This window comes from Hypanus sabinus, chromosome 23 (genome assembly GCF_030144855.1).
Source record: "Hypanus sabinus isolate sHypSab1 chromosome 23, sHypSab1.hap1, whole genome shotgun sequence".
Lineage (NCBI taxonomy): Eukaryota > Metazoa > Chordata > Chondrichthyes > Myliobatiformes > Dasyatidae > Hypanus > Hypanus sabinus.
Window position 1 is genome coordinate 59,209,268 of NC_082728.1, and position 21,400 is coordinate 59,230,667.

Genomic DNA, 21,400 nt, shown 5'->3' on the forward strand with positions numbered 1-21,400 from the left:
TATTTTACTAAGCTCCATGTACCTATCCAAAAGCCTCTTAAAAGACCCTATCATATCCACCTCCACCAAATGTACATAATTCCTGACTCTTAGGATCTTCTCCGTCAACTTACCAAGGTAAGACTCACTGGTCTATAATTTCCTGGGCTATCTCTATTCCCTTTCTTAAATAAGGGAACAACATCTGCAGTCCTCCAGTCCTCCGGAACCTCTCCCGTCCCCATTGATGATGCAGAGATTATTGCCAGAGGCTCAGCAATCTACTCCCTCACCTTCCACAGTAGCCTGGGGTACATCTTGTCTGGTCCTGATGACTTATCCAACTTGATGCTTTCCAAAAGCTCCAACACATCCTCTTTCTTAATGTCTACGTGCTCAAGCTTTTCAGTCTGCTGCAAGTCATCACAACAATCACCAAGATCCTTTTCCATAGTGAATACTGAAGTAAAGTATTCATTAAGTACCTCTGCTATTTCCTCTGGTTCCATACACACTTTCCCACTGTCACACTTGATAGGTCCTATTCTTTCATGCCTTATCCTCATGCTCTTCACATACTTAGATAGACAGACAGACATACTGTATTGATCCTGAGGGAAATTGGGTTTCATTACAGCCGCACCAAGAATAGTGAAGAAATATAGCAATATAAAACCGTAAATAAAATAATAATAATTAGTTAATCATGCCAAGTGGAAATAAGTCCAGGACCAGCCTATTGGCTTAGGGTGTCTGACACTCAATAGACAATAGACAGTAGGTGCAGGAGTAGGCCATTCGGCCCTTTTAGCCAGCACCGCCATTCACTGTGATCATGGCTGATCATACACAATCAGTACCCCATTCCTGCCCTCTCCCCATATCCCTTGACCCCGCTATCTATAAGAGCTCTATCTAACTCTCTCTTGAATGCATCCAGAGACTTGGCCCCCACTGCCTTCTGGGGCAGAGCATTCCACATATCCACCGCTCTCTGGGTGAAAAAGTTTTTCCGCATCTCTGTTCTAAATGGCCTACCCCTTATTCTTAAACTGAGGCCTCTAGTTCTGGACTCACCATCAGTGGGAACATGCTTCCTGCCTCCTGTGTGTCCAATCCCTTAATAATCTTATGTGTTTCAATCAGATCCCCTCTCTCCCAAGGGAGGAGTTGTAAAGTTTGATGGCCACAGGCAGGAATGACTTCCTGTGACGCTCAGTGTTACATCTTGGTGGAATGAGTCTCTGGCTGAATGTACTCCTGTGCCTAACCAGTACATTATGGAGTGGATGGGAGTCATTGTCCAAGATGGCATGCAACTTGGACAGCATCCTCTTTTCAGACACCACCATCAGAGAGTCCAGTTCCACCCCCACAACATCACTGGCCTGACAAATGAGTTTGTTGATTCTGTTAGTGTCTGCTACCCTCAGCCTGCTGCCCCAGCACACAACAGCAAACATGATAGCAGTTGTAGAATGCCTTGGGGTTTTCCTTAACCTTGCTTGCCAAAGCCTTCTCACGGCCCCTTCTGGCTCTCCTAATTTCCTTCTTAAGCTCCTTCCTATTGGCCTTATAATCTTCTAGATCTCTAACATTACCTAGCTCTCTGAACCTTTTGTAAGCTTTTCTTTTCTTCTTGACCAGATTTATTACAGCCTTTGTACAGCACAGTTCCTGTACCCTACCATAACTTCCCTGTCTCATTGGAACGTACCTATACAGAACTTGACACAAATATCCCCTGAATATTTGTCACATTTCTTCCATACTTTTCCCTCAGAACATCTGTTTCCAATTTAAGCCTCCAATTTCCTGCCTGATAGCCTCATAATTCCCCATACTCCAGTTAAACACTTTTCAAACTTGTCTGTTCCTATCTCTCTCCAATGCTATTGTAAAAGAGATAGAATTATGATCACTATCTCCAAAATGTTCTCCCACTGAGAGATCTGACACCTGACCAGGTTCATTTCCCAATACCAGATCAAGTACAGCCTCCCCTCTTGTAGGCTTATCTACATATTGTGTCAAGAAACCCTCCTGAACACACCTAACAAACTCCACCCCATTGAAACCCCTTGCTCTAGGGAGATGCCAATCAATATTTGGGAAATTAAAATCTCCCATCACGACAACTCTGTTATTATTACACCTTTCCAGGATCTGTTTCCCTATTTGCTCCTTGATGTCCCTGTTACTATTGGGCGGCCTATAAAAAACACCCAGTAAAGTTATTGACCCCTTCCTGTTCCTAACTTCTACCCAGAGACTCCGTAGACAATCCCTCCATGATGTCCACCTTTTCTGCAGCCGTGAGACTATCTCTGATCAGCAATACCACACCCCCACCTCTTTTGCCTCCCTCCCTGTCCTTTCTGAAACATCTAAAACCCAGCACTTGAGGTAACCAAGTCTCTAACCTGAGCCATCCAAGTCTCTATAATGGCCACCACATCATATCTCTAAGTACTGATCCACGATCTAAGCTCATCCACTTTGTTCACAACACTCCTTGCATTAAGATTGACACATCTCAAGCCTTCGGTCTGAGCGCGTCTCTTCTCTATCACCTGCCTATCCTCCCTCTCGCACGGTCTACAAGCTTTCTCTGTTTGTGAGCTAACCTTCTCTTCAGTTTGGTTCCCACCCTTCAACAATTCTAGTTCAAACTCTCCCCAATAACCTAAGCAAACCTCCCTGTCAGGATATTGGTCCCCCTGGGATTCATGTGGAACCCGTCCTTTTTGTACAGGTCACACCTGACCCAAAAGAGGTCCCAATGATCCAGAAATCTGAATCCCTGCCTCCGCTCCAATCTCTCAGCCACACATTTATCCTCCAATTCATTCCATTCCTATTCTCACTGTCACGTGGCACAGGCAGTAATTCCAAGATTACTACCTTTGTGGTCCTGCTTCTCAACTTGCTTCCTGTAGTCTTTTTTCAGGACCTCTTCCCTTTTCCTACCTATGTCATTGGTACCAATATGTACCACAACCTCTGGCTGTTCTCTCTCCCACTGCTGGATATCTTGGACGTGATCGGAAACATCTTGGACCCTGGCACCTGGGAGGCAAACTACTATCCAAATTTCTTTCCTGCGTCCACAGAATCACCTGTCTGACCCCCTAACTATAGAGTCCCCTATCACTACTGCCTTCCTCTTCCTTCCCTACCCTTCTGAGCCACAGGGCCAGACTCTGTGCCAGATGCACGGCCACTGTCGCTTCCCCCAGATAGGCTGTCCCCCCCAACAGTACTCAAACAGGAGTACTTATTGTCAAGGGGTACAGCCACAGGGGTACTCTCTAGTACCTGACTCTTCCCCTTCCCTCTCCTGACTGTGACCCATTTCTCTGTCTCCCGTGGCCCCAGAGTGACCACCTGCCTGTAACTCCTCTCTATCCCCTCCTCGCTCTCCCTGACCAGACGAAGGTCATTGAGCTGCATCTCCAGTTCCCTAACTCAGTCCCTCAGGATCTGCAGCTCGACACACCTGGTGCAGATATGATCATCTGTGAGAGTGGAAGACTCCAGGACCTCCCACGTCCGACACCGAGAACAGAAAGCTGTCCTCACACACATATACTTTCCTACCATGCCACCATGCTGCCTGATGTCTTTCCTTTTACACATGTTGCTCGAGCCACTGGGTTCTTCCAGCAGATTGTTGATCCAGGTTCCTGATTCTGCAGTCTCTTGTCTTCTTCCCCTTCTTTGTTCACCCAATTCTCTCACTTCTCTGAGAATGCCAAACATAGCAGATAACTGCCAGCTCCAGACTTCTTAAACTATCCAGCCTTCCTTCATATTCAACGTGTTAGATATGAGGAGCCTGTGTCTCCACTCAAAAGGTGGACATCTCACCAGCTCAGCTGCTTCCTTACTAACTATACTGTCCACGTACAGCATGGGCAAGTTTGGGGAACCAACGATCGAGCTTGGACGGGAGGTATTAGGTGATGTAAATGAACACTCCTCCAGCCATTAGGTCAGCATTGCAGGTCCTCCATAGCTTATGACATCGTTCCATTCCTGAGGGTACTTTATTACTGGTGTTACCACCAGTCAGAAATGAGGCTGCAAACTGAGTTCCCACATGGCAGAAGGTACCTACAACCCCACAGCAGCTAGAAAATTCATAATTGCTGGTCTCCCAAACACTCATTCATTTGTAAACTGGGTCTTTGTCAGCTGGGAAGCACTTGTAATTAGCACGAGGCTCCATCCTGTGTTGCCAATGTAAATTTACTCTGTCGTGGAATGATGGGCCCCGAGTGGGGGGGGGGGTGGTTTAAGCAGACCTGTACTTTGTGTGGCTTAATTTTGAGATTGCATGGACTGAGGATCTTTTCTCTGCTGCAGGTTGCTGTATTCGCTGCGATTCTTGGGTCAGGTGAACATTGGAATGGTAAAATCAGTTAGCAGTGAGTTGTCTATGCTCTACACTGATGTACTTCTAATCATAGTGGGAAATGAGTGGCTGTAAAGGCTGATTTACACTTGTGCATCACATCAACACTGTACCTACGCCGTGCACCTCCCCCGATAATTAACTCATGCGTCACGGCGACGCAGACCGCAACAACTGTGATCGGTCCACTTGGTAGCATCGCATTTCCAGTTGCTTCTTCTCCGCCATGTCTGTACACCGATGCAAAATAGATTAACCAAATCGTCAAATCTACCTGCCAACATGGAAAAATGTTTGAAATGCATTTCCTTGTCCATGTCTCTCATGAAGAAACTCAACACAGTGGCATAGAAACCCCACCGCCAACTAGCATCTTGGCGCACACCAACGCATGCTCGCTACAGCGTAGAGCGATGCAGAAGTGAAAATTAGGCCTATGGCGTAGTCTGCAGTGTAGCCTGTACGCCCAAGTATAAATCAGCCTTAAGTCTGCACCTGGAGCTGTACAAATGTTAAAGGCTTAAAATTAACATTTTAATGAACTACATTTATGAGCCAACAAGTTCTCAATCACTACTGCAGAAAGAAGTCAGCACCACTAAATGTAATCAGTGACTTTGTGTTGTCAGTACGTCTCTCAGTCGATGCACGACGTGTAAATTGTATGCAGCTGGCCGATCAGTGGGCTTCCACAGTGACCTTGAATTTATAGAGTGGGGCTTGGGAATGTGACCAGATCAACAAACTGGGCTTAACCAGAGAATGGAAAACAATAAGAAAGGACTGTGGAAGTTACAACAGGGTGGGTAAAGGGACAGTGTACAGTTCCACAATTCCTTATCCAAAATCCTTGGGGCCATTTGCATTTCGGAATTCAGAATTTTTTTGGATTGCAGCCACCCCCGCCCCCACCACCACCCCGATACCAAAAAACACGTATATGCTCAAATCCCTTATTTAACCTGTCTCAGTGTGGGTGGACTTTAGGACCTGGTGGAGCTCCAAACCTACACACATCCTCCCGTATACTTTAAATCATCTCTAGATTACTTATAATACCTAATATAATGTAAATAGTTGTTATATTGTATTGTTTAGGGAATAATGACAAGAAAAAAATTTATTTCCAACAAAAACTTTCAAAAGAACATAAAAATATACAGCTTCAAACAAACCGAATCAAACACATGGTAAGTGACTTAATGGAATAAATGTAAAGCGTCACAGTCACTGTAAAACTTCAGTAACTTGTCTTCCTGTTTCTTTAAATCATATACAGTGGTAGTTCCGACACCATATTCTTCAGTAAGGTGCTGTACAGACACACCGTGATCAAGCTTCTGCAATACCTCCACTTTCTGCGTTATTGATAATGATAGATGCTTCCTTCTCTTTTTCTCATTGCTACCCATAGGGGTATCTGCAGCTCTTTTTGACCTTTTCACAGTCAAATTAAACACAGCCAACAGTGAACACAAAATACCAGCGAACAGCAAATGCACGTGTAGTCAGTACGAGCGCTGAGCCACAACTGACGTCTGGCGGCCTCTGCTAGAGCTGCCACGTCACACCTGAGTGACGTCAGCTGTTGGTGAAAAAAACTTTGGTTTTCGGAGCTTTTTGAATTTCAGAATTTCTGATAAAGGAATGTGCACCTGTATTTAGGTTGTAGAGGGCATTTGGTTAGATGGCAGATAAAAGATTACTAACGAGGTTAGGTTAAATGGTGATGACAATGTATTCATTTGATCAAGAGGTGACCAATTGATCAAGACATGTGGGTCATGGTTAGATTGGCAGTCAGTGTTGACATTGGGTCCAATGAGCTCTCCAGCACACCCAACAATCACTGCCAGTACATCACCGATCATCTCTGGCGGGGTTTGCAGGCCATTACTTGCTATAAAACGAAACCCAACAACATGATGGGCAGTGATGCCTCAGTACCAAACGAGCTCAGGCCATTTTGTGCTGGCTTTGAAAGGGAGAATAGGACTACAGCTGTGAGGGTCCCTGCTGCACCCAGTGACTCTGTGATCCCAGACTTTCAGGGTGGTGAACCCTTGCAAGGCGGCAGGCCCTGATGGAATACTTGGTAAGGCTCTGAAAACTTGTGCCAACCAACTGGCGGAGATATTTAAAGACATTTTCAATTTCTCACTACTACAATCAGAAGTCAAAAGGGCAACAATTATACCAGTGTCCAGGAAGAGCAGTGTGAGCTGCCTTAATGACTGTCGGCCAGTAATACTCCCATCTAGGGTGATTACGTGCTTTGAGGGGGTGGTCATGGCTAGAATCAACTCCTGCCTCAACAAGGAGCTGTCCCATTGTCACCAAAATAGGTCCGTGCCAGACGCAATCTCAGTGGCTCTTCACACAGCCGTGGGTCACCTGGACAATACAAATACCTACATCAGGATGCTGTTCCTTGACTGTAACTTGACATTTAGCACCATCATTTCTATAGTCCTGATAGAAAAGTTGCAGAACTTGAGCCTCTTTACCTCCTCTGCAACTGGATCCATGACGTCCTAACCAGAAGACCTTAATCTATCCAGATTGGTAATAACATCTCCTCCTCACTGACAATCAACATCGATCACCTCAGGACTGTGTGGTAGGCTCACTGCTCAACTCTCTCTGTGCCCATGACTGTGTGGCTAGGTATAGCTCAAATGCCAACCATAAATTTGCTGATGTTACAGTCATTGTTGGTAGAATCTCAAATGGTGATGAGAGGACGTACAAGAGTGAGATACAGTATTCCAGCTAGTGGAGGAGTCACAGCAACGATCTTGCACACAATGTCAGTAAGACGAGGGAACACAATCTTCATAGAGAGATCAGAAGAGGAGAGAGTGAGCAGTTTCAAGTTCCATATCTCTGAGGACCTAACCTGGTCCCAACATACCGATGCAGCTGTAAAGAAGGCAAGACAATGGCTATATTTCATCAGGAGCTTGTGGAGACTTGGTTTGTCACCTAAAACACTCAAACTCCTACAGATGTACTATCAAGAGTGCTCGGACTGGCTGCATCACCTGGTATTGGGGTGGGGGGGGGGAGGGCTACTGCACAGAATTTAAGTCAACTGCAGAGAGTTATAAAATTAGTCAGCGCCGTCATGGGCACTATCCTCTGCAGTATCCAAGACATCTCAAGGGTCGGTGCCTCAGAAAGGCAGCGTCTATCATTAAGGACCCCTACCACCTAGGACAAGCCTTTTTCTCACTGTTACCATCAGGGAGGAGGTACAGGAGCCTGAAGGCACACACTCAGTGATTCAGGAACTGCTTCTTCCCCTTTGCCATCTGATTTCTGAATGGTCATTGAACCTATGAACACTTCACTCAATACTTCATTAAAAATTTCTGTTTTTGCATTACTTATCTTAATTTACTTATATATAAAATACACTTCTGTCATTCAGCTTTTTTCCTATATTATCTGTATTGCATTGTACTGCTGCTGCAAAGTTAACAAATTTCATGTGCGCCGGTGATAATAAACCTGATTCAGATTTCTCCCTCCTCTCTGCTGCATCGCACCAGCTTCAGTCAGATTGTCTGCAGACAGCCCAGTCGAACCCGGATGAGCCACTGCCTTCACCATTATCCTCACTCCAATCCCTTCACACTGACAAGGGTCACGCCCCCATCCTCCGCTCGACCTGATACAGCAAAGGATCAATCCCCTTCCCACACTCAACATCAAACCCCTACCTCCTCACCCAGCTGGGTTGCTCCCCTTCTGCCACACACTCAACCCGCAACTAAGAGACACCTCCACCTCCCCATTCACATTATTTTTATAGCTGAACCTCATCTCAGTGTTTCCACACAAACTTCTGATAAAGGAGCACTCATTAGAAACTTGCAAATGTGGAAAGCTGCTGTCATAAGATTATTAAATGGGCCCCGAATACAGTAAGATGGACTCTTGACCTAACAACCTATCACATTATGTCCTTGTACCATGTTGTCTACCTGCACTGCACTTTATTCTGCATTCTGGTTCCCCTCTAACCCCTTCTCTTTTCACTTCCCATCAACCCCCTTTAGGACCCTCCTACTTCCTTTTCTTCCTATTCTACCAAACATTTCTCTCTTAATAGATGGAAGTGCACAGTCATGCACTTTGGTAGAAGGAATAAAGGCATAGAGTATTTTCAAAATGGGGAGAAAATTCAAAAATTAGAGACGCAAATGGACTTGAGTTGTTGTGCAGGATTCCCTGAAGGTTAACTTGCAGGTTGAATCAGTGGTAAAGAAGGCAAATGCAATGTTGGCATCCATTTTGCAAGGTGTAGAATACAAGAGCATCCCTTAGTGTTAAAGGTTTGGATCGGGTTGAATTTGTTAGGTATGTCCTGGATTGGTTCCTGACTCCATATGTAGAGGAGAGGCCATATTAGATCTGGTGTGGGGCAATGAACCAGGACAGGTATCAGATCTCTCAGTGGGAGAGCAGTTCAGAGATGGTGACCACAACTCCCTGACCTTTACTATAGCCTTGGACAGGAATAAGAACAGAGAGCATGGGGAAATATTTAATTGCCGGAGGGGGAATTATAACAATGTTAGGCAGAAACTGGGGAGCATAAATTGAGAACAGATGTAGTCAGGGAAATACACAACAGAAACACAGAGGTTGTTTAGGGAGCACTTGCATGGAGTTTTTGACAAGTTTTGTCCCATTGAGGCAGGGAGAGGATGGTAGGGTGAAGGAACTAGAGGTGCGGCACATCTAGTCAACAAGAAAGAAGGTTGCTTATTTAAGGATCAGATATGGCTCTAGTGAGTTATGAAGTAGCTGAAGAATGGACTTCCTCCAGCACTTTGCGAATATTGTTCAAGTTTTCCAACATCTTCAGAATCTCTTGTGCTCATGATTCTGTATTCTTGTATTCTCATTGCAGTATTGTAATGAAATTATTTGTATGGTGTGCAAAACCAAGCTTTCACTGTACCTCAGTACATTTGACAGTGTTCTCAGAAAGTGGCAACACAGGTAGACAGACTGGTTGGTCAGGGCATTGAGTAGAGCAGCTTTGGAAAGACTGCACATGGAGTATGCCTTTCTTATTGCCTTACTACAGGATGGGGTGATTAAGCGAGTGGGATTTACAAGGATGTGAATGAATTGAGTGCTGCCAAAGGGTTTTGGCCTGAAAAGTTGACTATGTTCTTTTCCTGGATGCTACCTGGCTTGCTGAGTTCCTCCAGCATTTTGTCTGTGTCACAAGGATGGAACTGGGAATGGGGGACTTGGGTTATGCAGACAATCTGGTTAGGCTGGGGCTGTTTTCTCTGGAATGAAGAGTGATCTTATAGAGGTTTATATGATCATGAGGGGCATGGATAAGGAAGATGGGCACAACCTTTTTCTATGGCAGGGGAGTCTAAAACTAGAGAGTGTAGGTTAACGTTGAGAGGAAAGGTTTAAAGGGGAGCTGAGAGGCACATTTTTCAGAGGGGTTGGATATATGGAGAGAACTGCTTGAAGTGGATGCAGTTATTGTATCTGAAAGACATTTGGACAGGTTCATGGATAGGGATCTCAGAATCAGGTTTATTATCACTGACACGTGACATGAAATTGGTCATTTTGCAGCAGCAGTACAATACAAAGACATTAAAAATTATAAATTACAAGATACATAGTGCCAAAAAAAGAATAGTGAATGAGTGTTTATGGGCACGTGAACTATTGAGAAATCTGATAGAGAGGGGTAGGAGCTGTCTTTAAATTGTTGAGGGTAAGCCTTCGGGTTTTTGTGCCTCCTCCCTATGGTAGTAATGAGAAGAGGGCTTGTCGTGGATGGTGAGGGTCATCAGTGTTGTATGCAGTTGCAGTCTTATTGAGGCAGGAATGGGCCAAATGCAGGTAACTTGGACTAGCTCAGGTAGGAACTATAGTCAGCATGAATGAGCAGGACTGAAGGGCCTTTTTCTGCACTATAAACCCTGAGAGTTGTGAATATCTTCCCTGGATGGTTGTGGAGGCCTAGATATTTGGGAGTATTGAAAGAGAAACCTGAGAAATGGTTGAAAAGAAGAAAGAACTGAGGGCTGTGTGGAACGAGGCCTGAGGAACACTGCTACTCCTGTGTTTGGATGATGCTGTGTTCATTCCTCTTACCCCAATCTGCTCCCCAACCCACTTCAAACACACATGTGGGACATCACAGGAGAAATGGATTTTGTCAGCCAAGGCCAATTCAACTACCGGTTTAAGATGGTGCTACTGAAGACAAGTGACAACTTACAGGCAATTCCCAAAACAAGAAATTCAACAAATACTCCATCAGTAACACTTCTTCTGTAAGGAAACAAGGTAAACGACCACCGGGAACAATGAAGAGGCAAGGCTGATTTGAAGGGGGAGGTTTACGAGTGCAATGCAAAGTCAGAGTGAGGTCGAGACATGTTTGAGGAGTTAAAACATTGCAGACGGAGTCAGTGTGTGTGAAGCAGAGGTAAATTGGAACAGAGGAGCTTTGGAGCCTGACCACCAAAACCGAGAGCAAGGTCTGATTGATCTAAGTGCTGGGCCAAGTTGGAAAGGTCAGGCACGGGCCAAAATGTGGCAGCGGGGTCAACGATCAGAGTGTTTCGATGTGACAGGACCTGGATTTTAGAGTGAGGAACAACACAATGTTTGGATGATTTAACCGCCAGTCTGGATGGATTGAAAAGGCAGGGTGTCGGGACTGGGGGCAAAGGTTGGCTAACTTCTGTTTGCTCCGGCTGTGCTGGGCTTCGTGCCTGTGGACTGTATGACTCTTCGCTCTGCTGTGTGATGAACAGAGGCTGAGGCTGTGGGCCTGCTCTGGGCTTCGTGTCTGTGAGCTGTATGACTCTTCGCTCTGCTGTGTGATGAACAGAGGCTGAGGCTGTGGGCCTGCTCTGGGCTTCGTGTCTGTGAGCTGTATGACTCTTCGCTCTGCTGTGTGATGAACAGAGGCTGAGGCTGTGGGCCTGCTCTGGGCTTCGTGTCTGTGAGCTGTATAACTCTTCGCTCTGCTGTGTGATGAACAGAGGCTGGGGCTGAGGGCCTACTCTGGGCTTCGTGTCTGTGAGCTGTATCACTCTGCTGTGTGATGAACAGTCTGGGGCTGAGGGCCTGCTCTGGGCTTCGTGTCTGTGAGCTGTATGACTCTTCGCTCTGCTGTGTGATGAACAGAGGCTGAGGCTGTGGGTCTGCTCTGGGCTTCGTGTCTGTGAGTTGTATGACTCTTCGCTCTGCTGTGTGATGAACAGAGGCTGAGGCTGAGGGCCTGCTCTGGGCTTCGTGCCTGTGGACTGTATGACTCTTCGCTCTGCTGTGTGATGAACAGAGGCTGAGGCTGAGGGCCTGCTCTGGGCTTCGTGTCTGTGAGCTGTATGACTCTTCGCTCTGCTGTGTGATGAACAGAGGCTGGGGCTGAGGGCCTGCTCTGGGCTTCGTGTCTGTGAGCTGTATGACTCTTCGCTCTGCTGTGTGATGAACAGAGGCTGAGGCTGAGGGCCTGCTCTGGGCTTCGTGTCTGTGAGCTGTATGACTCTTCGCTCTGCTGTGTGATGAACAGAGGCTGAGGCTGTGGGCCTGCTCTGGGCTTCGTGTCTGTGAGCTGTATGACTCTTCGCTCTGCTGTGTGATGAACAGAGGCTGAGGCTGTGGGCCTGCTCTGGGCTTCGTGTCTGTGAGCTGTATGACTCTTCGCTCTGCTGTGTGATGAACAGAGGCTGGGGCTGAGGGCCTGCTCTGGGCTTCGTGTCTGTGAGCTGTATGACTCTTCGCTCTGCTGTGTGATGAACAGAGGCTGAGGCTGTGGGCCTGCTCTGGGCTTCGTGTCTGTGAGCTGTATGACTCTTCGCTCTGCTGTGTGATGAACAGAGGCTGAGGCTGTGGGCCTGCTCTGGGCTTCGTGTCTGTGAGCTGTATGACTCTTCGCTCTGCTGTGTGATGAACAGAGGCTGAGGCTGTGGGCCTGCTCTGGGCTTCGTGTCTGTGAGCTGTATGACTCTTCGCTCTGCTGTGTGATGAACAGAGGCTGAGGCTGTGGGCCTGCTCTGGGCTTCGTGTCTGTGAGCTGTATGACTCTTCGCTCTGCTGTGTGATGAACAGAGGCTGAGGCTGTGGGCCTGCTCTGGGCTTCGTGTCTGTGAGCTGTATGACTCTTCGCTCTGCTGTGTGATGAACAGAGGCTGAGGCTGTGGGCCTGCTCTGGGCTTCGTGTCTGTGAGCTGTATGACTCTTCGCTCTGCTGTGTGATGAACAGAGGCTGGGGCTGAGGGCCTGCTCTGGGCTTCGTGCCTGTGGACTCAATTTCATTCCATATGCTTTTTGCATTTTATTGTTTGCATGATTTGTGACTTTTTTTCTCTCCTTGTGCATTGGGTGCCTTTTATTTTAATGGGTTCTTTTGGGTTTCTTTGTTTTGTGGCTGCCTGTTTGGAGATGAATCTCCAGGTTGTGTAATATATACATCCTTTGATAATAAATGTACTTTGAACTTCATCTGCTGTTAACACCTGACTGAGTGTCCCAACACAGGGATGGACCTGTTCTGGCATTTTACAATTCCTAGCCCATTGTCTTTAACCTATTTCACCATCAGAACATGATCCCGACTCCGCCAGTGACTGCACTGGTTTCTGGGTAGGGCAGGCTCCTGGTTGTAAGCAAGATGCCAGTGTTAGTGACAGGTCACAGAATGTAGCTGGACTGCAAACAATGAAGTCATTTGTCATACTAAACTCCTAGCGTATGGGTTAACAGTATCATAATCTTATCAAGTTCTGATGTGGTTAATATCATTCGAGAGAGCAGGGTGGACACCAGTGGCAGTGTGAGATGGTATAATGTCAATATTTATTTTAAGTGCGTTCTTGGTTGGGGTATAACAGCACAGAACACCATTAAAACACTTAGCATTAATCAGTTTGCTAAAACGAAACACAGAGGAAATTAAGCCTAAATGGCTCCAGTACAGCCAATCTTTAAACTCTGAGGGTTTAACATGTTGTACTTTAAATGCTGGTTAACTTGTGTAAATTCTTGAATTAAGGCTACGACTGCATAATTTAGTGGGTACTGAGGTCAACAATATCACTTTTAACTCTCTTATTACTGTTCACCCTATGTATTCAAAAATAATTAAGACTTTTTTCTCTTACAGTATGGTGGAAAAGAAGTACTAGATGAAGGCATTGAGAAGGTCATAGAGCAAAACTTACTACCACAGGTGAGATCACTAGAAGTCTGTAAATCGAGTAATAGCACAAATTACCTCTGTCAGAACAACTGCAGGAACATGCAGAAATGACCTCCGTCAGACCAACTGTAGAAACTTCATAATAAGAATCTCTGCCATTGAAAATAAGACAGAGAGGTGCACAGGGAACACCATATTAACCCCAGTTTTCCCTTCAGGCTGTTGAGGACACATTTTAGCTTGTTTCTCCAGGACTGGATTACAGTCCTGCCGTCCCCACATAACAGCTGTGCAGAGAAAAGAGAGAGTGAGTGGGGCAGGCTACTGGGAGAGAGAGAGGAGATGTTTGATAATCCGCTTCGGAGGCTGCTTTGAGTGGGTTGAGATGCTGAAGATGAACTAGCTCTTGATGCTGGCATGAGCGAATAGACTGAAGATGTGGGCTGATATAGATGGAATGGATGTAGGCCAGTGTTTGTAAAGACTGGAAGCTATGGTAAACCTCAGGAACAATGGATTTTTAGGTAAGTTTATAAGGGAAAAACCTGCTGGGTTTTTGAAAGGATTGTGTGTGTCACTTCAGTGTCGTTGGGTTGTCTTTATGGTGTTATGATATGAAAACAATGAATATAGAATTGAGACTGTTTTTTTATAAACAAACAAATGTAGTGCGCCGAAGGCTTAAAAAGGAGAGGAAGTTTTCAACAGTTATTTAAATCGCAGCAAGAGGCGGAGAGGGAAGAGGTAAAAGAAAAGTGTTTTTTTTAAACTGATCGTGACAAAGAGGCTAGACTGCGCAGGCGTGTGATGTAGCGGCCATTGTTGGAGTGGACTGAGGCAGAGTGAGTCAGCTTTGGCTCAATCAGGCTTCAGCGAGAACAGGCAGAGGCGAGGTTTGAACGGGGCACGACTGCACAAACGCGTGAAAGTCGGCCTCTGAGATCAGCAGGGAAATTTAAAAAGCGAGCAGAGGCTGAGGACAAGCTTCACTCCAGGTGAGCTAAGGCCGGGTAAGCTCCTTTAATTAATCTAATTAGCTTAGGAGTAGGTAATGGAGGCAGCAGTTAGGGCAGTCAAGTGCTCCGTTTGCAGTATGTGGGAAGTCAGGGCGAGTACACCTGCAAAAGGTGCATCCAGCTGCAGCTCCTGACAAACCGAGTTAGGGAACTGGAGCTGGAGCTGGATGAACTTCGGATCATTCCGGAGGCAGAGACGTAAATAGACAGGAGTTTCAGGGAGATAGTCACCCCGAGGAGTCGGGAGTCAGGTAGTTGGGTGACTGTCAGGAGAGGGAAGGGGAATAGACAGGAAGAGCAGAGCACCCCTGTGGCCGTTCCCACATACCGTTTTGGATACAGTTGGTGGGGACAACCTACCAGGGACAAGTTGCAGTGGTTCAATCTCTGGCACCGAGACTGGATCCTCAGCTCAGAAGGGAAGGTGGGAAAAGAGGAGAGCAGTAGTGAGAGGGGATTCAATAGTTAGGGTGACAGATAGGAGGTTCTGTGGAAGAAATCGAGAATCATGGATGGTCTGTTGCCTCCCTGGTACCAGGGTCCACGATATTTCAGATCCAGTTCTCAGTATTCTCAAGAGGGAGGGTGAGCAGCCAGATGTCGTGGTCAATGACGTGAGTAGGAAGAGTGAGGAGGTCCTGAAAGGTGAGTTTAGGGAGCTAGGTGCCAAGTTAAAGGACAGGACCTCCAGGATAGCAATCTCAGGATTGCTACCAGGGCCACGTGCAGGTGGGTTTAGAAATAGTAAGATAGCGTAGATCAACATGTGGCTGAAGACATGGTGCAGGAGGGAGGGCTTCAGATTTAAGATAATTGGGCAGTTTTCCAGGGAAGGTGAGACCTGTTCCGGTGGGATGGTTTACATTGGAACTGCAGGTCGATAAATATTCTTGCAGGTAGGTATGCTAGAGAGGCTCCAGTGGATTTAAACTAGATACGAGGGGGGAGGGGAACCAGAGTGTATGGGAGAAGGAAGAAAAAGAAGACAGTAAAGTTCTTTGTACTGTTAGAGATAAACAGAGAGGAAGAGGTGGAGAATTTCTTAAATGCATTTATTTTAATGTTAGGAGCATTGTAAGAAAGATGGATGAGCTTAGAGCATGGATTGATACCTGGAAATATGATGTGGCAGCTATTAGTGAAACATGGTTGCAGGAGGGGTGTGACTGGCAACTAAATATTCCTGGATTTCATTGCTTCAGGTGTGATAGAATCGGAGGGACAAAGGGGGAGGTGTTGTGTTGCTTGTCAGAGAAAATATTACAGCAGTGCTCTGGCAGGCTAGATTAGAGGGCTTGTCTAGGGAGGCTATTTGAGTGGAATTGAGGAATGGGAAAGGTGTAGTATCAGTTATAGAGGTGTATTATAGACCATCTAATGGGGAGCGAGAATTGGAGGAGCAAATTTGCGAGGAGATAGCAGATGTTTGTAATAAGCACTGGGTTGTGATTGTGGGAGATTTTAATTTTCCACACATAGACTGGGAAGCCCATACTGTAAAAGGGATGGATGGTTTGGAGTTTGTAAAATGTGTGCAGGATAGTTTTTTGCAGCAATACATAGAGGAACCAACTAGAGAAGGGGCCGTGTTGGACTTTCTGTTAGGGAATGAAATAGGTCAGGTGTCGGAGGTATGTGCTGGGGAGCACTTCGGGTCCAGTGATCACAATACCATTAGTTTCAATATAATTATGGAGAAGGATAGGACTGGACCCAGGGTTGAGATTTCTGTTTGGAGAAAGGCTAACTTTGAGGAGAAAGGATTTAGAAGGAGTGGATTGGGACAATTTGTTTTATGGGAAGGATGTAATAGAGAAATGGAGGTCATTTAAAGGTGAAATTCTGAGGGTACAGAATCTTTATGTTCCTGTTAAGTTGAAAGGAAAGGTTAAAAGTTTGAGAGAGCCATGGATTTCAAGGGATATTGGAAACTTGGTTAGGAAAAAGAGAGATATCTACAATAAATATAGGCAGCATGGAGTAAATGAGGTGCTCGAGGAATGTAAAGAATGTAAGAAGAATCTTAAGAAAGATATTAGAAAAGCTAAAAGAAGATATGAGGTTGCTTTGGCAAGTAAGGTGAAAATAAATCCAAAGGGTTTCTACAGCTATGCTAATAGCAAAAGGATAGTGAGGGATAAAATTGGTCCCTTAGAGGATCAGAGTGGACAGCTATGTGTGGAGCCGAAAGAGATGGGGGAGATTTTGAACAATTTCTTTTCTTCAGTATTCACTAAGGAGAATGATATTGAATTATGTATAGTAAGGGAAACGAGTAGGGAATTTATGGAAATTATGATGATTAAAGAGGAGGAAGTACTGGCACTTTTAAGGAATATAAAAGTAGATAAATCTCCGCGTCCTGACAGGATATTCCCTAGGACCTTGAGGGAGCTTAGTGTAGAAATAGCAGGGGCTCTGACAGAAATATTACAAATATCATTAGAAACGGGGATGGTGCTGGAGGATTGGCGTATTGCTCACGTTGTTCCATTGTTTAAAAAGGGTTCTAAGAATAAACCTAGCAATTAAAGGCCTGTCAGTTTGACGTCAGTGGTGGGTAAATTAATGGAAAGTACTCTTAACGATGGTATATATAATCATCTGGATAGACAGGGTCTGATTAGGAACAGTCAACATGGATTTGTGCATGGAAGGTCATGTTTGACAAACCTTATTGAATTTTTTGAAGAGGTTACGAGGAAGGTTGACGAGGGTAAGGCAGTGGATGTTGTCTATAGGGACTTCAGTAAGGCCTTTGACAAGATTCCGCATGGAAGGTTAGTTAGGAAGATTCACTCGTTAGGTATTAATATTGAAGTAGTAGAATGGATTCAACAGTGGCTGGATGGGAGATCCCAGAGAGTAGTGGTGGATAACTGTTTGTCAGGTTGGAGGCCGGTGACTAGTGGTGTGCCTCAGGGATCTGTACTGGGTCCAAAGTTGTTTGTTAGATACATTAATGATCTGGATGATGGGGTGGTAAATTAGATTAGTAAGTATGCGGATGATACTGAGGTAGCTGACGTTGTGGATAATGAAGTAGGTTTTCAAAGTTTGCAGAGAGATTTAGGCCAGTTAGAAGAGTGGGCTGAATCAATGGCAGATGGAGTTTAATGCTGATAAGTGTGAGGTGCTACATTTTGGTAGGAATAACCCAAAAAGGGCATACGTGGTAAATGGTAGGGCATTGAGGAATGCAGTAGAACAGTGTGATCTAGGAATAATGGTGCATAGTTCCCTGAGGGTGGAATCTCATGTATAGATAGGGTGGTGAAGAAAGCTTTTGGTATGTTGACCTTTATAAATCAGAGCATTGAGTATAGGAGTTGAAATGTAATGTTAAAATTGTACAAGGCATTGGTAAGGCCAAATTTGGAGTATTGTGTACAGTTCTGGTCATCAAACTATAGGAAAGATGTCAACAAAATAGAGAGTACAGAGAAGATTTACAAGAATGTTACCTGGGTTTCAGCACCTAAGTTACAGGGAAAGGATGAACAAGTTAGGTCTTTATTATTTGGAGCATAGAAGGTTGAGGGGGGACTTGATAGAGGTATTTAAAATTATGAGGGGGATCGATAGAGTTGACGTGGTTAGGCTTTTTCCATTGAGAGTAGGGGAGGTTCAAACAAGAGGAATGAGTTGAGAGGAGGCAAAAGTTGAGAATTTCTTTACTCAGAGAGTGGTAGCTGTGTGGAACGAGCTTCCAGTAGAAGTGGTAGAGGTAGGTTCGGTATTTAAAGTATTGTCATTTAAAGTAAAATTGGATAGGTATATGGACAGGAAAGGAATGGAGGGTTATAGGCTGAGTGCAGGTCAGTGGAACTAAGTGAGAGTAAGCGTTCGGCATGGACTAGAAGGGCCGGGATGGCCTGTTTCCATGCTGTAATTGTTATATGGTTATAATGTTTATTTAAAACTCAACGACAAATGAAAAGTAACCAGATGACTAACTTAACGGAAAGTTAACTGCTATATGGCAACTTGAACAGTTTTTAAAGCAATAAATGCGAACACAATTCTTAAAGCGATAATTGCAAAAGTCCACATGATTTACACAGTCAATTAGGAGAGACTTTCCTGAAGTAATGAATTCCTTGATGACGTGACGTTACTGCTGATCCCAGCGGAAATATACCTTGCCCAAAGGATTTGCGACAAAGGAATTTAAAAACGGGTTAAAGGCACTGATCTTCTCCTTGGCGAAATGCTGCGTCCAACCCTTTCCACTTTCACTATGCAGGAGCTACCTCGGATGCAGGTTACTACCTCCTTGAGCGAGGATTCAATAAGGTCGATACTGTAGTAAACCGCCGACGACACCAACTTTTCTCAATCCTTCAGGTTTTCTGTACTTCAGTAAATTCTTCGCTTTCTGACTGGACTAAAACTGGCAACGTTGTGAAACTGCCGGCAATAACCTTTGAGGCAGAAAGTAAAACTCCACTTTAAAGCAAAACTGCATCATGAGACGAATACACAGCATAATGGAGTAACGAATTAAACCACGAACTGACCTGCATCACAGCAAGGCTTTCCCCTTTTATACCAGTTGAAACAGGCCATCACATGACCTCTCACTGGCGTGAAAATTACATCATGTGACTTCACACTGGCGGGAAATTACATCACCCCACCATCACAAGACCATTACATCATGCTCATAAGACAGTCTCAAGATACCCACGGGGTATATAACAATGGATTGTGTGTGTGTAACTTTAGTGTTGATGGGTTGTCTGTGGATTGTGTGTGTGTGACTTCAGTGTTGATGGGTTGTCTGTGCATTGTGAGTGTAACTTTAGAGTTAATGGGCTGTCTGTGTGGATTGTGTGTGTGACTTCAGTGTTGGGTTGTCTGTGGATTGTGTGTGTGTGACTTCAGTGTTGATGGGTTGTCTGTGGATTGTGAGTGTAACTTTAGAGTTAATGGGCTGTCTGTGTGGATTGTGTGTGTGACTTCAGTGTTGATGGGTTGTCTGTGGATTGAGAGTGTAACTTTAGAGTTAATGGGCTGTCTGTGTGGATTGTGTGTGTGACTTCAGTGTTGATGGGTTGTCTGTGGATTGTGAGTGTGAATTTAGTGTTGTTGATGGACTCTGTATGGATTGTGTGTGTGACTTCAGTGTTGGGTTGTCTGTGGATTGTGAGTGTGAATTTAGTGTTGTTGATGGACTCTGTATGGATTGTGTGTGTGACTTCGGTGTCAAGTATTGACCATCTGACACAGGAAGACTATTACATCTTTCTTTGTGGTGTTGGCTTTGGTAGGTTCCCCACCATCTGTGTAGATGGCATTGGTGATGCATAGCGATGACTTGCTGGTAGCAAGCAAAACTACTAACTACTTTATTCATCACAGATTTTCTGATAAACAATCACTGCAATCGATTGTCTGTAACTTCCCTTTTGGAACTGAGCTTTTGACCTGGCACTTTTGCAGTGTGACTGAGGTCTCGAAGGTGCAGGATGATTGTGACTTGGAGTTTACAGGCCAAACCGAGGTGGCAGGGTCCGAGAGCAGAGAATGAACCAATGTTTGTCTGATAGAGCGGACTTGGAGGTGATCCAAGGCAAGGTAGAGTCAAGGTGGGACCTAGATCTGAGAGTGAGGAACGAGCCAATGCTTATCTGCTTTAAGCACTGCTTTAAGCACCAGATTGAAAAGATCAGCGTGTTGAGGCCAAGGGCGAGTGGGGGCCAGTGTTCAGCTGGCTACTCATGAGGTTTGCTTGTCTCTGCACCCTGCAAGTAATCGTCTCCTGGGTCTGTGACTTGCTCTGTGGTTGTGGACTGGCTTTTGTGAACTTCAGTTCTGAATGTTATTTGCTTACTTTATTTTTGCCTGATTTGTTTTTTCTGTACATTGGGTTGTTGATGGTCTTTTATAATGGGTTCTGTTGGGTTTCTTTATTTTGTGGCTGTCTGTAAGGAGATAATTCTTAAGATTGTATGTAGTCTACATACTTTGATAATGTACTTTGAACTTTTTCACCCAAAGCATAACTGCACCCAGCAGGCAAGTACATGGCTAAAAGAGACAAATGCTCACCTGCTGACTGCTGAAAACTTCCTGCTATCAGTCAGGCTCTAATTATGGAGTCAGAAGGTATTCATACGCTCACTCATTTTGTTTTCATCCAACCAAATATTGATATTACTGCTAAGCAAAATGTTGGCCTTTTCTCAAGTCAGTGTGTGATGGTATAATTGCCTGCCATCTGTATAGGTGCAGTCACAACACTCAGGGTGACGCAATGTTCATAATTGAATCATGGAATGGTACAGAACAAAAACAAGCCCTTCCGTTCCACTGGGCAGTTCCCTCCATTACCCCTCCCCCATCGGAGATGCTGAAGGACCCAGCAGATTGTTTGTACTCCAGATTCCAGTGTCTGGAGTTTCCAGTGTGACCAACGATCCAGGAAAGCTCATTTCTTTCTTGGATCATTGTCCTTGCCCCAATAACCCACTCGGCTGAAATTTTGGATGCTTCCACTGTTGCCTTTGTAGGCTGTAGTGTGCCCAAGCCGATGTGTGTGACATTTCTGGGCAAAGGGCCTAGGCTGTAGTGTCCCCGAACCGATGTGTGTGACATTTCTGGGCAAAGGGCCTAGGCTGTAGTGTGTCCAAACCGATGTGTGTGACATTTCTGGGCAAAGGGCCTAGGCTGTAGTGTGTCCAAACCGATGTGTATGACATTTCAGGGCAATGGGCCTAGGCTGTAGTGTGTCCAAACCGATGTGTATGACATTTCAGGGCAATGGGCCTAGGCTGTAGTGTG

At 45.2% G+C, this 21,400-nt stretch overlaps 1 protein-coding gene across 2 annotated transcripts in view; it reads left to right on the forward strand.

The window, feature by feature from the left end:
* si:ch211-250n8.1 (uncharacterized) overlaps positions 1–21,400 on the forward strand; it is a 160,642-nt gene that overhangs the window by 114,492 nt on the left and 24,750 nt on the right. For both annotated transcript variants that reach the window (XR_009507706.1, XM_059948942.1), the window contains exons 11-12: positions 4,348–4,393; positions 13,563–13,628. Coding sequence is in view for 1 of the 2 variants with exons in the window: in XM_059948942.1 (XP_059804925.1) it covers positions 4,348–4,393; positions 13,563–13,628 (112 nt within the window). In the remaining variant the exon portion in view is untranslated. The remainder of the gene's footprint in view (positions 1–4,347; positions 4,394–13,562; positions 13,629–21,400) is intronic.